Source organism: Ruditapes philippinarum, unplaced genomic scaffold, assembly GCF_026571515.1.
Source record: "Ruditapes philippinarum isolate M1 unplaced genomic scaffold, ASM2657151v2 ctg1904_1_1_1_1, whole genome shotgun sequence".
NCBI lineage: Eukaryota > Metazoa > Mollusca > Bivalvia > Venerida > Veneridae > Ruditapes > Ruditapes philippinarum.
In genome coordinates, this window is record NW_026866098.1 from 158,418 (window position 1) to 182,172 (window position 23,755).

General features: G+C 31.8%; 1 protein-coding gene across 4 annotated transcripts; it reads right to left on the bottom strand.

The window, feature by feature from the left end:
* Positions 1-1,416: 1,416 nt before the first annotated feature.
* On the bottom strand, positions 1,417-23,592 carry LOC132731309 (regulatory-associated protein of mTOR-like). 4 transcript variants are annotated; one of them, XM_060717469.1, is made up of 29 exons: positions 23,319-23,592; positions 21,226-21,328; positions 20,489-20,649; positions 19,973-20,053; positions 19,656-19,802; positions 18,867-19,030; positions 18,600-18,659; positions 18,232-18,332; positions 17,615-17,759; positions 16,941-17,205; positions 16,637-16,747; positions 16,228-16,302; positions 14,863-14,928; positions 14,222-14,554; positions 13,888-14,017; positions 10,485-10,571; positions 9,854-10,110; positions 9,318-9,412; positions 8,937-9,093; positions 7,320-7,533; positions 6,867-6,981; positions 5,995-6,119; positions 5,653-5,754; positions 4,699-4,805; positions 4,339-4,469; positions 3,907-3,993; positions 3,345-3,461; positions 2,793-2,922; positions 1,417-1,917 (listed from the first exon to the last, which is right to left on the bottom strand). In XM_060717469.1, the coding sequence occupies exons 1-29, from the start codon at positions 23,490-23,492 to the stop codon at positions 1,849-1,851; spliced, it is 3,909 nt and encodes a 1,302-aa protein (XP_060573452.1). In that variant the 5' UTR covers positions 23,493-23,592; the 3' UTR covers positions 1,417-1,848. The 4 variants fall into 4 exon arrangements, with proteins under 4 accessions (XP_060573452.1, XP_060573451.1, XP_060573455.1 ...); XM_060717468.1 differs by having other exon boundaries at positions 13,855-14,017; XM_060717472.1 differs by lacking the exon at positions 10,485-10,571.
* Between the last annotated feature and the right edge of the window lie 163 nt (positions 23,593-23,755).

Sequence of the window (23,755 nt, forward strand, 5' to 3'; positions counted from 1 at the left end):
CAATTAACTTTTATGACAATGTATTAATATACAGTTATTGAAACACTAACAAGTATTTACATGGATGAGCACATCAGATGAATAACTAACAATTTTATCACATTTGCTGTTCCTATCACAATAAACATATATAAATTACATAGTCTCAATGTTACCCTTTGGGATAGAGAAAACACAATGTTTAAGGAAATAATGTCACTTTGCAAAGATTGAATCAATTTAAACAGGAGAGGAAAATGTCTTTGTATCATCTTAACATCATTCAGTTAGTAACCTTAGCATTAAAAGGTTTTATAAAGAGGTTTTTAGAAACCTGTACCAGTAAAAAATTGTTTACATTACCAATAAGTCACCACAATAGATAAGTAATTTGGAAATATATTACAGGGTGTTCACTAGCCATGAAATCCTGAGGGTCTTACCGACTTCAAGGTCAAATCCCCATGATTTTAACAGACCCTCCAGTTAAAATCGTGAGGGCCAAATCAGGCTTTTTGGAAATTTGAAGGGTTAAAGAGTCATTTCAAGGGTCAAATGGACACCCTGTACAATATTATAGTACAAGACGGATACAGTAAGATTTTTCGAAAATGTTTTCTCATAAATATATAGTAACTTCAGAGGTAACAACTAATTCATACAAAGTCTTTGTAATATGAGATGAATTGAAGCGCTTCAGCTGTTTTCTTTTTCTCTGTCTTCTGCACAGGAGTAAAAATAACTTCAGGTCAAGTTAAAGGATAGATTTGTTATACAATGTTTTGTATAAAACTACTGTGATACTGAAGCCAGATGTAAACTATGTATAGTTTTACATGATCAATGATGCAACACTTAGAATAGAAAAGTTGACTAATAATGTACATATGTAAGAAAGTCAAGTGGTTTATGATATGATTATTACAAATGTTCCCACTTTATGAATGTATTTTACTGAAAACAAGCACAACAATTTGATTGGTGGCTACCAGAGCAAAGTTACAACATGGTCATTTATATTTTAATTCAAAGTCTACAGCACACAAACTTAAATTCAACCTAACAGTTCATAAATAGATAATAAATTGATCATGAAATAAGGAATTCAAAATCTTTTCTTCTTTAAACCTTTATCTACAACATGTTATCAATTCCAATCTTCTTATGTAGGTAAATGTTATAAATTCATTCTCAACTATGCTGCCATTGTTCACTAAACATCTGCATACATATTTCATCATCATATTTATGTTCAACTCCTTATTTTAATCAATAAGCAAAACTCTTGTTACCTACACTTTCACAAGTACAAGACATCAGCAGCACTTTTAAAGCTTGACAAACATTCTTCATACCAGTATCTGTCAACAACAACAACAACAACAACAGATAAGGTGAAAGCTATTATGACATGATATGTCAACTAGTCATTAACAATAAGCACTGTGAGAAGTATAACTATAAACATTCACTTACAACACAAGCATTAAAGACTTGCTATAAATCATAATGTATTTGTGTTGATGTAGTTGTCTTATAAGCTGCAAGGTGTTTGGCACAAAAAAAGTGTAAATGGTCAGCTGTAGATATATCACACCTGTCCACTACACAGGATCAATGTGTTTTTAGATCATTCCTGTCTTGATAAGTAGATACATACAAGGATGATCTACCTGTAGCTGGACTATCTTGGATGTGTGACGTGTCCATGTCTGTTCCAGCATTGACCAGCTCTTGCATCATTCAGCTACAGCGTGTTAGCATGTTGTGAATGTATGTTTTATATCACAGGCATGATATAGAAGCTTGCTGGGAGATTTTATCTCATTAATGAGAATAGATTAGATGCTACAAAACATGAAATAACTATCAGCTACGTCTCAATGATGTACAGTACACAGATATATACGAGTCAGAACTACCAGCTGCCAATTTTACCTGAAAATAAACAATCAATTGTATAGACAAAACCTGTCAGTAGGACGAATTGCTCAACTATTCTCAGTGTAGGATAGTAAAATAAAGAGCCTGGATAATGTAGAATATTCTAAGTTCAAAACTGGCCATAACTTTGTCAAAATCTGTTAGTTATGGGCCATAAATAGTAAACTGTTATGCTTTCAACCCTTAAGTTGTTTTCTGCATACCAACTTGCACACAAAAATTTAACCAGTGCAACTATGGTGGTGACTCTAACGCAGGGGTGAGTACAATAGCTCTCCCTATTCTTCGAATAATTGGGCTAAAAACACACAACAAAAAAAATCTTAAATCTTATCATATGAAAATCAACTAATTGGAAAAGATGCTAATAATAAGTTAACATTAAAATATAAACTATTAAAACCTCAAAAAACATTACATAGAAACTATATAGAGACTTTTATACAACTGTAACAGCATTTTCATCTATTTATAGGTTATACTCATTTCTTTTTTAATATATAAAACAAATTCAACAAATAATCCACAATATATATTGCCCCAAGAGACTATTGCAACAGCTTTTCAACCTTTTACTGATATGTATAATGTACATGCTCTAATTTGAATCAGGATATGTGCATTGTTAAGTGGTTTCAGCATCAGTAAGTTATAATATAGCAGCCAACAATGTTATCTAGACAGACTTCCTGTGTGGGCGCCAGCTGGCATGTTGATATACTGATGACACTGGTCATAGATTATCACTAATACAGTTCAAAGAATACCTTTAATGCATTAATTATAATCTGAGGTACTGAGTAACATAATCTTTAAGTCTTGTTATATCAATTTTTGTAAGTATAGTTGAAGAAGAAAATACTATTTACCCTATAGGGATGGAACGCTAATGAAGTTATTGCACCTATTCTCTGCCCTATAAAACCATCATGGTATTTGATAGTACTGAGAGTATCCCCAGACTGATTATACACTCCAATATACTGATTCATTGATCCACTGTAAAACAATTATCATATACCTTGTTATAAACTGTTCTACACAAGAAAAAATCAATATATTACAAAGAGATAACGACTACTTATCACTGCACAAACACTAAATACAATACGCAATTTAATGACAAAATTTGCTATTTAAAATTTTGTAGATTCATTTCATATAAATACATCTAGATATAAATCAATCTTAGTCTCTTATACAATTAACAATAATAGAAATGTATTGAACTATTTTCAATTTGTTTGAAGACATGTATTTAATAAGCTATATAAACAATGTATTTAATAAACATGTTTGAAGTCAGCAAACTTTTACAATACGATAAATCACTTGATAATTAAATGTTTCACATCCTTCTGTGTCCAACCAAAAGTTAGAAAATATAATAACAAAAATATAATAAGAAATAAAAGATATACCAAGCTAGAACATCAGCTCTGGGATGTATATCAACACTGGTAAAACTGGACTGTAGATTCATACATCTTACACTCTCTGTAAACCGTGGATCCCAGAATCTCAGATCTCCAGAATTACTGAAAGTAACATTGTTTATAAACAAATTCATTACCAGATAAACTGAGTATCAGACCTGTGCATCCATACAAAGTTAAAGTATTCTGGCAACTTTTATTTATCATAAATTAGTAGTGACATTCATTTTTGGCTAATTGGTTGCTGAGTATTTTTGTAAGTCATTCAATTACTATATGCACGACTGTTGAAAAAACATCCTTCTGCACAATTATTTTTACATATAATATGAAAGAAATGGAATGTACAATCAACACAAGTTTATTTTCAAAGGTTTGTTTAATGATGAAAACCGATATTTCCATAAGAGTCTTCATCAGGGTTTGAAAACATAAATGAATGAAAACTTCAATGAATAATCAAGCAGACGTTATTACCCTTAAGGATGTAATCAGGTTAGTAGTTTTTACAATATATTGTGTATTAATATGAAGGAGATATACATACCTTGCTGTTACAATTTTGCCTTCAGTGCCTTTCTGTAGATGAACTTTTACTACCCATCTTGTATGCTCCCTCAATGTCATCACTCGACTGTGAAATATGTGATAATACAAATTGTATGGTAGATATTATAATACAAGTATGAGGATATAGTTTGGTAATAAATTGTTAGAAAACATTTTAAAAGTTTACTTTATTTGTTCAATATGTTAACACAAATGTACCCTGGCCAGCTCTTCATATGTATACATAGGTTACAAACATCACTAAGACAAGTTCAGCATGTCCCTGTATATCAGTTTTACATTAATTTAGCTTCAATTTTTTTAACATCCATTAAATTATAACATGGACACTAGCTAAAATTTGCATAAATTCAGCTATAATTCAATTGTAGGTAAGAACCCAGTATTTATTTGTTTCTAGTAAACATACCATTCAGTTGGAGCTAGTCTCCTATCAAACAATCTTACAGTACCATCACCACATCCAGCTATCAATAATGATCTACCCGACATATCTGATGCCATACATGTGACACAACTGTCTGCTCCTGTTGGTATATCCTATAAACAAATGATAAAACAGTATTATCACCTAATACAGGTATGTCATTTATTTAACACCATAACTTCTATTTCATTCCAGAGATCTCAAATTATGTCTATAAACAATATTCTTAAAGGTAACAAATTTGCAGAAAGCTTGTTTCGCATATATAAGGTACTTTTAGAACATGCATATTTTAACACTTGAATGTATTTATGTATTGATATAAGCCATAGAAAAGATTACCTGAACTTTAAATTCTTTCTGTGAGTCCCAGATCCTGATGAATCTAACATCTCCTGAGGTAAGTAACATCCCTGTATGTTGTTCCCAGTAACTCACTAATCCTGACCCTATCAATACATGAAGAATACTACATACAGTCACCTTTACAACCATGTGTTGTGTATTCTAAATCATATATAATATTTGTAAAAATGTCATTGATGGAAAATTTTGCACTGATATTTCAAAAGCTGAGTATCGACAATATATCAATTTCAATAGCTTATACATGATGCTTAATATACTGTTATTTATCATGGTGTACACAAGCATGTTTAATACATGACAAACACAGAATACCAAAAGAATTTTTTTGGTTATCATATCATACAGACCTCTGAATATTTAATCCAGTGTTCAAACTAGACAAGAAAAATAGATAAAGTGGCATTTTCACTTCACAATAAGTATGCTGAAATTTTCACAAAACATGAAGACGTGGGTTTTAAAATGTCCAGATATTTTTTATTGTTAATTAATATTGTATCAGTTGTTGAATTTCAATGATATATAAATATCATGATTTTCAATGACAGCCCTATATATTTACACACATAAAAATTATAAAACTCAATGCAAAAAGCTCAAAACATCTTTATTTTCAAAACACTGCCATCCAGTTATAACACTAAGCTCATTTTGAATTACAAGAAAATATAATTAGATCACAGAGATGGTTCCTGTTCTACTAACACTTAATGCTTCTATACTGCTTAACTAACTGTATCCAGTGTACTAAACCAAAGGAGCTATAGAAGCTGATAAAAAATTAATGTCTAAAAGATCATATTGCGGACAAAGCCTGAATAGGAGACAAATATTTAAAGATCATATAATTTCCATGATGCAACTCTTAAAATGTACTATATGAATATCACACATTTATTAATTTATGTTTTATATATAAAGGTTTACCTCTGTTAAGTGGTAACATCTCACTAACTGCCTGGAATGCAGTGACTAACTCAATATCAGATTCTGAGTTGTAATCTCTCCATATCTTCACACATCCATCATCTGTCATATTAATATTATACATTAATAGTCATCTTAAAAAAAAATCTTTTGTGTTTCTGAAACCAAAGTTCAATTTTTAACATTTCCAATATTTGGCACCATTAATGGATGTGAAATTTAAAAATAACAAAACTAAAATGAAAACATATCAAGTGCAGTAAGAGACTCCCTGAAAATACATCAAAGACACTATAATACATTAAGAATTCTCCATAGATAAGCACTATATAAAGACATTACCTGATCCACACATTAACAATGTGTTATCATGAGCATTTATATATTCCAGAGATGTTATTCTTGTATGACGAGGATTACCATTGCTCAGATAGCCAAGTTTCGGACCTTGTTCCCAATCCCAAAATCTGAAATAAAACAAAAATCTGTATCATTAACCCATTACTTCATGAGCATTTTGTGAAAAATGGCTGTTTTCATTGAAAAGTCTCCTGTTACAAGTTCAAATTGCTATAATACTATAAAAACTGCTTCAACACTAATCAAAAAAACCGAAAAACTGGTCACTTTTTTTAACAACATTCCTCAAACAAAAACAAGTGTTGGGGGCCTAAATAAGGCATTTTTTCACCATTTGAGACACAAAAAGGGGGGGGGTGAAAAAGGCGTTAAAAGGCGTGTATATGAAGTAATGGGTTAAAGAACGTTATGAAAGAGAATGAACAGACAATAAGCTATAATATTCAATGTGCATATATGAACTATATAGAGAACAGAACTATTTTAATGATATTATGTTATTTTTTGTTGTCTTTTTAATGTATCAATTTACAAAACATTTCAAAATCATTTTCATAAAAAAATCAATATGAAAACCATCTATTTAATTCACAATTTAGAAAAATATGCACACCAGACTCATCTCAGTTTTTAACTTACATTTACAATTAAAAAACGTAGAATTCCTTTTACTCTTTAAGTGTCCCATAAATTTTCTTTAAACCTTAACAGATCTGATGCTATAAGCAACAAAAATATCATCAATGATGACCTTATTTTTAAATTTTTCAAACTGAATAATAATGTAAAATCACTGTTACAACATTGTCCAAATAGTAAGATATGTATTAGAGGAAAACATGAAAGTAACTAACGCTACACCATCCTTGTCAGCTACAGCCAGTTCCGACTCATATGGATGGAATTTTATCACAGAAGGTACACCTACATTCCTATTCACAAAAATCTCGTTGTCCAGTCTGTTGAAACCTGTAAATAAAAACATTTTCTAGTGTAAGAAAGATGTTACATCTCAAACACATTCTTCTCTTACTTGAAACAGATATTTCTACTTCTGGATATAGTAGTTTGAAAACTGATATGATTTTAGTATTAAGTCTGCAGAATTTTACTTACTTCTTACATGTCAATGTCATTTTTCAATACATGAAAATGTTGTTTTATTTTCATACACAACAATGTGTCTTATTTCCATTCATGACAATGTCTTTATGTCCATACAAAACAATGTCTTTATTTCAATACAAAACAATGTCTTATTTTCATACAAGACAATGACTTTATAGTTGTTATAAAACTGTACTAACCAGCCTTAACCTGTTCCTCTCGTGCCTCCTCTTTAACCTGTGTGTTTCTGTCAAACCTGAAATTCCTCTGTAGGTATGAATTACTCTCACTGTCTTCTTCATCAGACAATCTCATTATAGGTTGTACAAAATGTTTACAACTCCACTCAAAGAATTCTGTACTGATATTCTGTGCTTGACCTTTAATATCCTTATCATCATCCTTGTCTTCAATCTACAATAACATACTTTAGTTTAAACGTCTTCAATCTACAATAACATACTTTAGTTTTAACACATTTATTTAAGCTTGATTGCGAGACAAATTCTTGCAACTATCTGAGTTCTCTTCCAGGAACTAACCAGTACTGGTGTCATTATGAAGAAACATGGTCTCGTGCCAAGTAGGGCTAGAACCCATGATTACTAATTTTGAGAAGCAGACAGCTTAACCACTAGGCCATCCCTCCCCATTTAATAACATACTTTATAACATAAAGTAACCTACACAGTCTCCCCTTTACTACAAATAACGAAACACAAACATATATTTCGCCTGGTAGCGCTGCACAATAGCTACGAGAGACCAGTTAATACACCAAAACCATACAAATATATCAATATTTGTGACAATACATGTATACATATGATAACGCAGTGACATTAACAGTATGTTAAAAGATCTCTCAATAATAAACATCCGCGTCATCAGAAAACACGACGTCCAGGAAAACAAACAGAGAATGTTACTTTGATAAAACCTGTGTCCAATTTAACAAGTTCAGTGCCTTCCTCAGCGGCGTGTGTGGACTTCACACGAAAATATTAAATAATATAACATGAATGGCCTAACAACTTTTCAACTAAAACATATCCTTATAACAACATTTCACCAAAGTTTGCATTTAATAACCACTATTTATTTATTTATTTTTAAATTTATGAACTAGAAATTTTTAAAGCACGTGTTTATTAGCCATGGTGCACGCTAGAAACTGATACCTGTAACTCTACCTATCTCAATTTATCATACCATTCATTTCCATTGGTCAGTTTGTAACAAAACAATCAAACATTGGTCAATCTTTTACTCATGTGACTTATTCAATCGTAACGTGCAGACATAACTTTACCGCTATACTACGTAACGCGGTAAAGTAAAGAATAATTACATTAGCAAAATTCTTAAGCTTAAAAGTTTATGAAACAGTGGTCTTTAATTCAGTAAGAGCAATCATCCTATGAAGTTTGAACACTGTTGGTCAAATGGTTTTCTAGTTATTGGATAGAAACATTTCATTTCTTGAAGTTTATGTGACCTTGATCTTTGAACACCTAAGTTTGAAAAAAAAAAGGGATTTTCTAGTCAATAAGGGAAACCATCTTATGAAATTTGAAGACTGTAGGCAATATGATTGACAACTTATTGAGCAAAAACAAAGTGGCCAATCAACTGACATATGCAAAAAAATATTCCAAATCTTCTTTGAACAGCAAACAAAAAACAAGGAATGTATACTCAACAATATTTCTTCTGTGATATCATTAGAGATTGTTTATTTTGTGCAAATATTTAACATATTATATGAAAAGTGGCTTAGCAACTGTATATAAGTTGAATATAACACAAGTTTTTACCATATTTGGCCCCTTGTCATACATTTTTCTTGATCTTGAAAACTGTGCTGAGTATGTATATGAAGATTGTGGGTTAAGTACAATGCTGGAACGAGATGGAGATTCACGTTTCTGGTCTGTTGACTCCTCAAACACACTACTTAACTGAGGTGGTGTCCTGAAACAATACAAACAATCTGAATATAAACTAGTAACTTGTACAGTTAAAAATACTGTACATACAATATTAAAGTTATAAAAGTTTAAAAATTCCCCATCTTCACATTGCCAATAAAAATAGTAAAACTGTTTCTATATCCAGTCAGAAAAAAATTTGTGATTGAAAGTATCCGCAACACTGGAAGCAATGATAGTCAACTTGATTATAATTGTTTCACTTACCCAACAGAGATATATTTATTAGAGGGGCTGGATGGAGCAGAATGTGAGCTATTTGTGGTGTTTGGCATGTAACGAGGTTTGCTGTTGGTTGTTACCTACAAAAAAAACAAAAACAACATAGTAACAAGAGTGGCAGGAATGTGTGCTTGTTGCAGATTATGAATTGATACATGACATTTTTAAAAAAATCTTATGAATAACCTTTTTAACAAAATTAAAAAGATAGAAACCGCGCAGTCTGATCAGGACACATGCTGTTCGCTTACAAACCCTATTACAAGTAGAGAAACTGATAGCGAACAGCATGGATCCTGATCAGACTGCGCAGATGCGCAGGCTGGTCTGGATCCAGGCTGGTTGCAAACGCACTATGTTGGTTTTGTCTTGACATGGCTCAAATCAATTATTTTTTTACATGCATGAACAATATCATTGAAATTAGTATTTTACTAACATAAAGAAATTTACGGAACTATTATATAGCACTATACATCTGATAAAAGTAATGAATATAAAGAACATATAAAGCTGATTACCTTTGACTTAACAAGGTTCACTAGACATCTTGCCATATCTGAAACCTGTGTCTCCGGATCAACAGCCAGCTGTAGTAGAGATTTCCATACATTGGTGTAAACATTGTTTTTCAAGGACATGTTAGATATAGCATTGGAGGACATGGCTCGTGGAATCCTAGATGATGATGATGATGGTAACTCTAGGCTCTCCATAGATGCAGCAAATGCTGAGCCTGGAGTCGCAGGTGGTCTTGGAGCTACTGACGTGGCTGAAGCTATTGAACATGAAAAAATATTGCAAGTCTCTTTATCTAATTTGTACATTTAGACTTAAATATATAACTGACACAAATATACATCTAAAACTAAACTTATTTACATAGTGAAATATCTACCTGACCATTTTAAATAGTTATAACATGCATATATTGGAATCACTTGAATCTTCAGTATCAATTAATCTTTTTTAACAGATGGGTCTGAAAAAATCAACTTGATTAATTTGCAATAAGTTTTTTACTATTTCAAGAAATGAGTGACAGTTTTGCATACATGTGCTAAGGTTCTTATAGAAAGTGTGTAAATGGTATATTTTCTTAATGTGAGCTAATGGTAAGTAATCTTAATATAGTGATGGGGAAGAGCTTACAAGTGGAGGACAGGAGGGTTCTGAGACTGCCTCGTGATGATGACCTCTTCAAACTATTAGAACTGGAAATGCTGGTAAATATTCCCTCTGAAATATCAACATGCTACATACAATAATGAAAAGTGCCTACATATGCAATAAACATGCAGGTAAACACTTGGAACAATTATAACAAGAACTACTTAGCATGCTCCTTAAGGAATTTTTAGGAAAATCAATAAAAAAAATGTTCTATTCTGTAAATCTATCAGTCAAAGCTCAAAATAAGTATTTAGCTACGTATAGCAACTGTTTCCACAGACTTATGCAATAATAATGAATAATTGTGTCTTTATCATTAAATATACTTTTCCTTCCTCCTTACCTTTTATGAACCAAACAAGTTTAAGGTCAACAATTTATTATATAAAATTACTTTAAATTTTGATTTTTTACCCCCGAGGAAAGGTGGAAGGGGGGGGGGGGGTTTAAATAACTGAAGCTTTTCTTTTTCCATCCTTTTGTTTGCAAGTAACTAAATAAATAAATAAAGTTAAAAACAAGGAATGTATCCATAAGCAATGGGTGCTCCAGCAATATGACATTTCTACCTCCAAATACCACCATGATCTGGGTATATATGCAAGACACATCCTACCACCCTGGTGAAGACATCTGCCAAATAGTTTGATAATACCTTTGACCTCAAAAATGACCTTGACCATGCAGACATAAGTCTTGCATGTTACACATTGTCTGACAATGGTGAAGATATATGCCAAATATTTCAACAATCCATCATGGATGATCAAAATTGATTATTCTGTAGATTTAAAACCAATTTAATGTACAATAATTCCAAATATCCTTAACACTTTCTTAACTGCATTTCCTTCTCATGAGTATTAAAAGAAATATATTATTTTTCCAATTAATTTGTAGTTTTTCTAATTGGTGCACTATTTTGTATATCTGAACATCAGAAAGTGAAATGTGAATAATAACTGGAAACAATATAAGAGACTTTTGGTGATAGAGGGAATGATACAATTGGGTTATGAAATGTTGACACTCATACCAATTGATGCCGGATCATATATAACTTTTTCAACATTCAGTTCTGAAGTCTCAATTATAATAGGCCTCTTTAGTTTTCGTTTAACACGATGATCTAAAATTAAACATGAATGGTTGCTTGTAACTCAGAACTTTTATACCAAAACTTATAGATTTATTCTTGCATATCAGACAGTATTTTCTTCAGTTTTACAACCATGCTAGAAAACCTGTGTTATTATATCCCCAAATAAGACATGTTGCACACTTTAAATGATGTCATTTCCACTCTTTTGTGAATGACTTGTGTGCTTAGGATGACCTCATTTTGTTGTTATGAATAAAGTTGTAAGTTCATACGCTACTATAGGGATAAAGTGCTTCATGAGGTACAATTTAAGATATCAGATCTTTTTTTTAAATTTCTTTTTTAAATATGATTAATATGCAATATGCTAGAAAAAGGATGAAACAAAATGTTGTTGTCACACATGTGAAAAATTATCTCTTGTGTTCAACAGAAACTCAGCAAAGCCTTGTTACTGCCATAAACAGTTACCCTTGAGCTAGATATTGTGGTCTGTACCAGCAGCCAGTGTAAAATGGCTGTATCTTCACTATCGCCAGTTTAAAGATCAACAGGTTTCTCTTCCTTCTTATTCTAAATATGACTAATGTAACAAAGTTTAAAGTCCAGTTTTAGTGATATCAACTTTCACTGAATGTAAAGAATCTGGCCAAAGGAAAAAAGCCTGAATAAATGTCTTCCTATCATTTAATCCCTTAGAACTTGGCAGCCTTTGTAAATGCCTACATAGTACACATATTTTTAGTCATGCTACACAACAATAAAACATGATCAATCTTCACTAGATACATTTACAATAATCACCACTATGTGAAACATGTTGAGGCGGCAAGCCTGTATTATTTCAAGCTGATAGCTTCCTATTATGTATGAGTCATATATATACTACTGTACAATATACCAAGCATGATCATAGTGAAATCATCTTATAACAAATATCATTTAATCAATCAAGTTAAAGATACATGGGATATACATAACAAAATCGGGACAAGAACTTTATAATATATGCATTATTCATTGGACTGACAGTTGGGATGATGTTACTACGCTAAAATTATAAAGAAAAAAAAACATACAAAGTAGAAGAATTTCAAAAGCAGTTCACTACACTATAAGAAAACATGACAAAATATTTGTCATAAAGAGCAATCATCAAAATGAAAAACATGGTAGATAGATGAGTGAGTGAAATGCTTCAAATAGAAAATGAATTTCTATAAAGTAAAATCAGAAACATTTGGTAACTTTTGAATTGATTATGATAATAATTCGCACCCCAGATAGTCAAATAAATGTCTTTTAAATAAAAGCTATACTTATTCAACATGCTTAATATATAAAAATAACTTTTAGTTAAAAAAAGTAGTTAATAAAAATATAAATTGTAATCTCAAGAACATTATTGTTAACAAGCAAATTTGTTGATCAATAATAACTGGTCTTTTACATAAATCTTTGACTTTGAAACTTTAGGGTTTTTTTTTACAGTTGAGTTTCACCAACAGTTTTACTTGTGAAGGAAGACCTCAGGTGCTCCTATTTGCATTATTTCAGTCACAAACTGGCACCCAAGTAGAACCACCGATACTCAGTAAGCTAGTTGGATAGGTTCTTCACATGAAAGAATCCAACTCCTTGGCAGGAATCAAACCCACAGCAGTGAGAGGTAGATTGTGATGGAGATTTATACTGCAAAGTTGGTTAATTCATCACTCTTAACATGTTAATTACAATGTATTACTTGAATCTTTTTACTATTCCTAAAATACCAATACATTTTTCAGAAGTTGAATTTCTTGAAATATTTTGGCTCAACTGGAGGCAGTGAAAAAATAATAATAAAGAAGATCAAGGTAAGAGTATGTGATACACAAACATAAATAACTATAGGTTAATATACTTGGTATATTTCTAGGTTAATATAGAATCAAAATTGATTGTTATTAATGTAAACAGCACAAACATAAAAACAGACATGCTTTCAACTACTCTTTTAAATACATGTACTTTCTCATCTATATAGAAATATTCAAAAACTAAGTGCTTTTATTTAAAGCAAAAAAATGGTCAAACAAACATTGCAACTTCTGACCAATGAAAAAGTTATCTTTTTTCTTCATTTTTTTTCTCTGGAGTTAAATATAAACAATAAGCAAACTAAAAAGATGAATAAATGAAAAAAATTCTCCTTGGAAACCTAAGGCGTAGTTGAAAGCATGACCAGGTTGTTAGGGATGTAGGTACCTGGGGACCCAGGGGCTACAAGATTCCACCCACCCGGTGCCTCTCCAGTCAATATAGCAGGTGTTCTCTCTCTCAACTTTTCATCCTCTATCAGTTGGGTAGCTGCTACAGCAAATTGTGTCTCAAAGTGAGAAACTAATCCTCCAAATGCAACAACCAACTCCTGTCATAAAACATCAGTGTTTTCAACCAATAAAAACTGCTATAATGAAATAAACTATGTTTCCGAATTCTGTTCAGCCAGTTTTATTTAATTATGTATAGAAAGGTGTAATAAATATCTCTGGCATTCTCATATTGTAAATAAACTCTTTCAAATAGTTTAACTAATATTACTAAAATATAAGAAGATTGGCATACTGCATACCTTTCTAACAAGTGGACTTCCATCTTGAGCTACATGTACTAGTTGCATACCAACACCTAGATCAATACTGGTAGCATGGTCACTTTTCTCGCTAACGTTACTGATGAATGTACCGAGGGCATACACTGCGGCAGCTCGTACCTCGGGTTCCGGATCAGTTAACAACTTGTAGAGTTTCTCATGTGCCGTGTCTCGTACACCACACCAACGAGCACTGTCAAAATTTGTCCAAACTTTTGCTAGGCATAAAGCAAGCCAATGTCTTAACAGAGGACTAGAGTCTGTGAGCTGTTCTAAACAGATGGCAACAACACTTCCCTGTAATGCTGCCTCCTATAATATAAAAGAATACACTTTATAGCAGACTACACAATGGCATATTCAAGACTGATTGAATTCCACAACAGACATAGGTTATTTATATACATTGCATATCAGAGATTTATCTACGACTGTAAAAGAGCAGGCATATTCCTGTTAGATTCAAACTGGAGTCTAACTAACAAACCTAAATTTAGATATTTTGCATGTGGTGCTAAAATGAAGTTTACAAAATGTTCAACAGTCAATGACTGCTACACTGTTTAAGAACTGTAAAATCATGAAAATATGTTGGGTTTTTTCAACATAAGAAATTTTACCTGTCCTTGTCTATATTCATTCACCATCATGGCCAACACAAATGCTGCCATAGTTTTCTGTTTAGCCTGAAACATACATAGAAATTAAGCTTGTAGTTTACATCCCTACCACACAATAACTTCCTAACCTAGCATTATGACCATGTATAAAAGTTTAATGTCACTTTAAAGCATTTCAATTAATATTGAGCAACTGTATAAAATTTCAGAAATGGACTCTTTTAATAGCATGAATGTAATGTTAGTAAGTATTTTACAACTTGGTAAATAACTATAAGACTTCTGTTTTTTTTATCAAGTAAGGTACTGCGAATTCACTTATATTTGTGGGCATGAAATTTCATGGTTTTATCAAAACGGGCATTTTCGTGGGTTCTTAAATTCGTGGATTTTCATTTTCTTGTAAAAAAATTCAGTAACCTAATGCAAAGTAATCTTAAAAACTCAATCGCCGAACATTTTTACTTACAGCATGTACATATCTTTACGTGTCACACAGCGCATGTCAATAAATTTAATCCTTGCCTCTGGGCATAACTCAAATATAGAACAGTTACTGCCAATAATTGGCTGCAATTAACACATTTATGTGACATGATATGCACCTCCATTAGACACACTGCCCCTGTAATTCGCCGATGTAAACATCGCATAATTTATACAACACCCGACACGTTTTAACCAGCGAGTTTAAAAAGTTTACACCCTGAATTGGTCTTACCATATTTGACAGTAACTACACGCAACGTCACAGCGACAGTGTAAATTTACATGCATATTAATTAATCTGAGTATATAACACGAGAAAGTGTGGATCAAGAAAAAGTCGGTGGCGTCTTTGATGTTTACGTAATAGCATTCGCACAACTACAGATTAAAATTCATTTAAACTGGATCATTTAAAACGAAAAAAGAATGTACAATTCATCTGTTTTAGGGATTGTATTTTTTTATAGTTTTGTGTACTTACGTCATTAATATCAAAGACTTTTTTAATTAATAAGAGCAAACTGACATTTTTTTATAAGCGCTAATTATTGGATTGCATGGGTTCCCATATTGACTCGATTATGTCAAGTATTCTAACAACGATCAAGTGTGTATATGCAACGGACATTTGTGACAGTAAATTGAAGACATATAATCGAGTTTTCTTTCATATATTAGTTGGGATAAAATTTCGTCGGATCTTATATTCGTGGATTGACCTACCCACAAAAGCCACTAAAATTTGTGCCCCACGAATAATAATGATTTTACAATAAGCAACAATCATTATCAAACTGAGTATCAAAATCTGCTGGTAGATCTAGTGTTAGATGTGATATATTAAGTTGAAGTATATAAAGATATTAATGTACTTACAGGCATATAAGGATCAGCTAACACAGAAAGGAAGTATTTATGTCCATTATCTTTAACAAGATCAGCTTGGCAGGACTGAAACACAGATTGAAAACTGTCAATTAAAATGATCAAATATAAATCAACAACAAAGATTTGACACAAAGTATTGTTAATACTTATTACATCATATAATTTATACCACTTAGATATTGCTACAGCTGAACTGTTTAATTTAGTAAAAAATATCTTACATTAGCCATGAGCTACAGTACTGACATTAAGCCTAGCAGAATGGTGCATTTAATGTGGCTATTTCTTTAAATTTGATGATTGTTAATTTAGAATTATTTAAGATCCTGATAAGGAGTAAGATATGACATATAGAAAACTGTGTTTTTTTAATAAAGATAATAAATCTGAAACTTACACTATCAACAGAGAGTATTTTAGCCCAGATAAAGACAAGAAGAGGTCGTAATTCCCTTGCATTGCTCTGGAGTAACTTCAGCACATATGGAAAAATTCCCACAGATAAAGCCTACACAATATACAATCTTGATTATTAACATGAAATGACACATTAGAATTTCTTAATCACTACAGAAAATCTTTACTTCTCAGAATTTTTTTTTATATAAAAAATACACATGTTTTTAGATGCATTATTTTATTTCTGGCTAAATGTATGAAATAGTTTTAGCATGAATTAGCAAATGTTTATTAAATATTACCAGACTAACAGCCCATGGACCAAGATCAAGGAAGCGCCCGAGGAGTTCTAAGGCTCTCAATCTGTGCACCTGGCTCAGTAACACCTGTAGTACGATAGGTAACTGCTCTGGTGGGGCACGAGACTCTGCTCCATACTTTAACCAGACATCAAAAGCTGTCAATTGTTCTGTAAAGAATGGACTGTGCTGAAATACAGCCGACTCATCCTCCAATAACTTGGGCAACTGTCTTAAACACAAATCTAATGCTAGGTCCCATGCTTGCCTAAACAAAACAGAAAATACACCTCTTAATCATACACTTCAATTACAATGCTACAATTTGACAGGTGAAATTTTTCTATATAATTGTACAATGTGTAATGTTAAATGTTAAGACTTACTGAAATGCTGGTGTGCCTAAATATTGATGAAATACCTGCAGAAGTTACATCAACATTGACACAAGAGAAGTTTTACATAACAGGAAATAAGCATTCAGGATATTACAATTCATTCCAATAAAAAACAACTAAAGACATCATTTGAAGCTAAACAAATTCTATAATTTATTAAATTTGTTTTATCTACTAAACTTTGAAATAAAGAAATTGAAAATATAATACCCCCACCCCTCAAATTATCAGAAAATTACGATAACAACAGTATAGGATATAAAAGAATGATATACTGACCACATGGGATGTTGATATGTACGTGGTAGGGTGGGTCCAGATATGGGAGTACAATTGTAAGATCTCATGATTCTCTCTGCCAGCAGAAAGTTACGGAACAAACTTGCAACCAATAAATCTTGACGGAATAATCTTTGAAACAAATCTGCAACAGATTTATTTTTCACTTTAAGTTTTGTTTCACACAAATACATATCATTTTGAGTTAGAGTTTAGTTACCTTAAGTTAACAATATAGATATCATATAGTATTTTAGCCCTTACTAGGAGGCCACAGCTGCTCAGATTTGCATTACATTAAGCACCAAGAACCTTGGTAGAACAGAGAACCTTATACAAGCAAACTGGATACCTTCCTCACATACACATGTCAACTTCTCTACAAAAACTCCAGCCAAAAAGTTGAGTAGAAATTCAAGGTCACACAAACCCTTTGCTTCCTCCTTGCTCCAGTTCATGCTGATTATACAAACATATTAATTTCTATGCAAGTTTTATATATTTTATATTTTTACAGCTTGTTTTTGTTGTTGTTTTGATGTGTTTTTTTTTTCAGTTTGAAACAAAATTAAAAACAAAATTTATATATTTCAAAGTCTATATAATGCTTTGTATACCTCTAGGGAGAGTGTTCCATGCTATGGTGTCAGTTATAGCTGTAAATATCCAGTTTAATTCTCCCAGCATTGTTCTTCTATCATTCAACATGCCAGGAACTCTAATATATACAGTAAACAAGTAGTTAAATGTGAATTTATAAATTTTAAAGTCAGGTTAAACAAAAATTATAATTTAAATCTGCCAGAATCCAACTTACTTTTATGAACACATTTTCATTTACACAAATCAAGCATTAAAAAAAAAACAGCATGTGAAAAGAGAGAAAAATCTTTATAAACCTGCAGATGATTTGCTACATAGATCAATAAAACTAATGTGTGAATGTGTAACAGTGTGGAGATGGAGGAGAGGGTGTAACACTTACTTATCTACCAAATCTTGTGTTAGACCTGGTACTAGCTTACTTGTATTCTGTAAGACATACCTGAAATATATAAATCAAAATGTAAAAACCATGTAATAAATCCTGCTAAATATAAACATTATCATACAACATTCTTTTTATCTTAAGGTTTTACAAGGAAATTAACCTTTTTTACCCCCTTCATAAAAACATAAAAAATAACCGATTTGTATAGAATTTTTATGTTTACATATAGTACCAACCAAAAGCTAATTAAGATAAATGTACCATTTTAGAGCAATTTTGATGGGTGTAGTAAGACATGAAGTAAAAAGATCAGCTGGGAGTTCTGAGTTCATGGGTAGTAGTTCATTGGCACCACAAGCTGCTAGCTGTATACAATGTTTTACTGTGGAACTTGTGTTAGAGGTCACTGATTTACCATTCACTGCCTGCAAAATATTACATTTACTTATATTGGACAGAGAAAACAATTCTACATGCAATATTGAAGAATACAAATAACTTACATCTTTGATATCTTAGTGACACATCAGTAATTTAAATTAACTTTTTTATTGTTAGTCATGACATAAGATGGAAACACATAGAAAATATCTCTAACAATAATATTTTACTGGAAAATTATTAAAACAAAATTTTTCCGGAGGTGTATCTTTTTATATATTACAATTTTTTTTTTTTGTTTGTGTTTTACGTCACACCTACGCAGTATAGGTCATATGGCGAGGTTCCAGCTTTTCTGGTGGAGGAAGATCTCAGGTGCCCTTCCGTGCATAATTTCAGGCACGTACAGGCACCTGAGTAGAACCACCGACGTTTCATAAGCTTGCTGGATAGCTTCCTAACATGAAAGAATTCATAGTCCCTGTTGGGATTTGAACCCACAGTGGTGAGGGGCAAGTGGTTTGAAGTCAACAATTGTTCTCAGCCTTTAAACTAATATCAGTGATCCAAAACCAGTGGATAAGTGCAGGTATATACAAAGTACAGATATTGGCACAGTCAGATCTCAAATCATCTAAAAATTGTAAACAACAAAAACAATATTCTTACTTCCGATTCACTTTCCCTCTGTAATGAGAATTGTCTGAAGAGATCTACTATCACTCCAGCATGGGAACAATCATATACATATATAGATGGACTGCCCATCCAAGTTTGTAGATCATAAATAGACAGTGGTATATATTGTGTGTAACTCTACAATTATAGAAAACATGAATGTTTATGATAGTAGAAAATACAATAAAATTAAAGTATACATACATCACTTCATTATAAGACTTTAGTATATCATTTAAGACCAACACGTTTTTATCGAACCATGCAATATATAATGTATAATATACAGTGAAGATATAAATACATACCTTGTTGAATACCCAGATTTCTCCATTCACAGTTGGTTTTGGTACACCATGACCATTGTAATGAAATAAAACTCTTTCCTCCTATAATTTATTACAACAAATTCAAGCATGTATTAATGCAAAATGTATCTTTCACACTTCAAAGAAATCTGTTCTTGTAATAGCAAAATTATTCTTATCATAAATATACTTATGAATAAAATAAGAGTTAGTTTACATTATGAATGATTTATAATTATAATGATAAAACACAACATCTAATCGGTATTTCCTAATATTCTATGGACCTTTCCAGTGTTTACAGTTTTATGTAAATTGGCTAACTTGTTATCCAATTGCTACATTGAGATAATACATAGTCACTGGTTGACCTGGTTTGCACAAAAGAACACGTGGTTATGTTTGTGATATAGTTTGTGAGCAGTTGACCGAGCAATGAATGGAAAAGGTGTGGCTTAATGTTCCACTACGAAAAAACGTAAAGGTCCATTTGTATGTTATGTTAGTGTATTGTACCTTTGCATTTCTACGCAATGATGTACACAGTTTTTTCACTTCCTCAACAGTAGGGTCTAGAGTCTGCTTGTATCTAGCTCTTGGTTGCCACCGCTCATATTGTTTCTGTAGATTAGCACCTATAGCTTCTAGAGCTTTCTGAGGACTTTGTGCTAGTGGATCTAAAAACAACAACAATGCAATAACGAAACAACATGACAGAAATTATGAAATGCTATTCAGTAAGTCACAGGTCAAATTTAAAATATTTCTTTCATCATTTTTACAGTAATGTTAACTTCCTTAAATATAGTTTTTAGGCATGCCCTTTTACATTTAATAAATACTGGATATTAATTATCTACATTTCAATCAAAATAACAGTGACATTAGACAAATGTACTTGAATTTACTCTCTTAAAGTCTTTCAGTTACACATGTGACACTGGCATCTACTTGTAGCAATGATACAAATCTTAATACTGCCACTATGAATAATATGATGGTGAATCATTCCAAAGGCACTGACATCACAGTATACATGTACCAACACACACAATCGTCCCATTCTAGGACTGAGCCTTTATGCTTAATGGAAAGCAAAGAAGTCTACTGTACCATTTTCAAAATAGTACTACTTGGCACAAGACTTGGAATTGATCCCTAAATATGTGGTAGGTCCTTGACCACAATGCAGTTATGGTAGTAAGACATTTTTTAAAATTGATATAGAAAATATATAAAAATAATCAATGTACCAATCCAGCATTCCAATCTAGCACAAGGAGTTGTTTTTACAACATCTGGTGGATCTACTCCAACATTTAGACATAACACCAGAGCAACACTGACAGTCTTCATCTGAAACAATATTGAAAGCTTACATTATTAGGGTTTTTCTGTACAGTTTTAAACAGACTAAGCATTACAGGTTCTGAGATTTTTAAAATGTGTTTTTTGTTGTTGTTTTTTTTAGAAAGTCAATGTAACAAACTTAACCAATGACAGGAGTGCGGACAAATTTTTTTCTAATGCATTTAAACAATTAAGAGTAAGACAGCGTGTATTTACATTAATTTTGACCTATTTATGAAGAAAACTAAAAAATAAATACCTTTTATAAAAAAAAAATTAACTGTCACATCCAATGATTAAATTCTCTCATTTAATTAAATTCTTGAACAACTGATAAACAAATGGCCGCCATACAGTACGCGAAATCTGATTGGCTAATTCAAATGCAAATCAGTCAGAAGTTTCCAATGGAATATCTTTTTTAATGAAATAATTGCCCATGCATCGTCGGGATGTTCGTATATATTTTTTCGTTCAAAAATTTGGAATAAATCTGTAAAGCACTTTACTTAACCAGTATGGCCGATAGGCAAAAATAGGTTGATATTTATGTTTTATTTTTAATTGATAAGTACATTGTTTGAGAGTTTTTGTTAATGATTGAGTAGAAATTGAAAGAAAAGAAGATAAGCTTTTGAATAAAGCTTGAAAAGCAAGACAAAAGACATTTTTTGATTTTTTTAAAATGCTATGCGTTTATGAGCAATAACTATTAGACGTCAGGCTTGACCGACATAAAACTATAACAAGCCTGTAGCGTCTAATATATTGGACTATACTACAAGATTTGTATTCATCCCATATGATATGATGCAGATATTTTGAAACTGTGCGCCTTTTTTCGATTTCATGTGTTATTTACGGAGACACATATCTAGATTAATCACGGTCCTGCATTTTCATCACAAATTTGCGGACATGACTCATATCTGGTATTGACCTTTTCGAAAACCTAGCTAAACACTGTTTTCCGGTACTTTACCGTTTTAGCTCTGGGGAATTACACCAAATGAAGTACATAACACAGTTACGTGATATTTCTATTTTTCTATCATTATTTAACCGTTTAAGGTGAAAACAATTGATGTTTTTGAAAAATATCAATATTCCTTTAATATCTATTGCAAATTATTCAAAAAAATAAATTATTTATAATGAAAATCAATAAAATTCAAACAGACGTAGTGGAATCATCCATAATAAATAAGGTTATTTTCTGCGTAAACTTGTGTATTTACTTTATTTCAGTGTAAGAAATTAGGATTTGAGTCAACTAGGCTGGTTGGACTACCAGATTAGAATATTCACTAGCCCAAAAGACAATTCACTAGCACGATTCATTTGTTCAAAACAGTTGTTTATATTGCCTCTGAAAATACAGTAGCCTGGTCGGGCCTGTTACTGTGAAAAGTTGGTAGCCCGAGGAGAAATTTAGTAGTCTGGGGCTATAGGACTACTGCTAATTTCGAACACTGTTATTTTTTGTATGGAATTATTCAAACAATGATATTTAATTATTTTCTTTTAAAGAAATAACTTTTTTTATTTCAATTTAATCTAAAAAAAAGGCCGAAAACTTCGAATTCGCTATAACACTCCATTAGGCGAATTCCTCAGAGCTAGGTACAGAAAGTACCGGAAAACAGCGTTTAGCTAGGTTTTCGAATTCGTGAATTAAGTCAAACTCTTTAAACATTAATTTTCAGATGTGACAGTTCAATTATTCTCAAAAGGTCATACTTTTTTACTTTTGTTTATGGACAGCCAAAATTTATATGTTTATTTGAGTGTTATTTTGTTCAGGAAAACTTTCTTGCGGAATATGCTATGGGTCTGAGACCATTTTGCGATATGATGCTTTGCCAAGAAGCCAGAGCAACGTCATATAGAATTTCAAGGACTACTGTGTTATCAACAAATGATGGATTACACTAGGGTGTAAATTGTTTACATTAATATTAATTTGAAAGTGAAATGGACAACTATTTTCACATACACGTTCCTTCATTCGCCATGACTGCGTGACCTTTTTTGAACCCTCGATTTTTTCTCGGTGTCGAAGCTCGTTATACGCAATAGGCAAATCCGAGTCTACAACATCGAATTCATCGTCACATAATCCGAACTCTATTTCAAGAGCTTTTGACATATCTTTAGGTACAGGTTGCATAATTTCATAAAAGATTTAATCTCCAAATAAGTGTTAAAATTAATTTTAAGTGGGCATGTGTCCTGTTCGGCCCAGGCGCCATGTTTTTTGTTACTTCCCTTTATTTATAATCTCTTACCAAAGTATTTTAGTTTCTTGTTCAAATTTATATTCTTAAACTATTTATTATGGATACAATTTAGATATTAAAATATTTTTACTGTTTAAAAGGTCGATCTTGCGATGATGACTTATTGAAAGAAAAATAATTTGAATTTTCCACT

Coding starts and splice junctions, on each gene's coding strand:
- LOC132731309 (XM_060717468.1), bottom strand. CDS start 23,492: ATGCAACCTGTACCTAAAGATATGTCAAAAGCTCTTGAAATAGAGTTC. Junction 19,031..19,655: donor AGAGGGAAAGTGAATCGGAA/GTAAGAATATTG, acceptor AATATTTTGCAG/GCAGTGAATGGTAAATCAGT. Junction 7,534..8,936: donor ATGACAAGGGGCCAAATATG/GTAAAAACTTGT, acceptor ATGTTATTGTAG/ATTGAAGACAAGGATGATGA.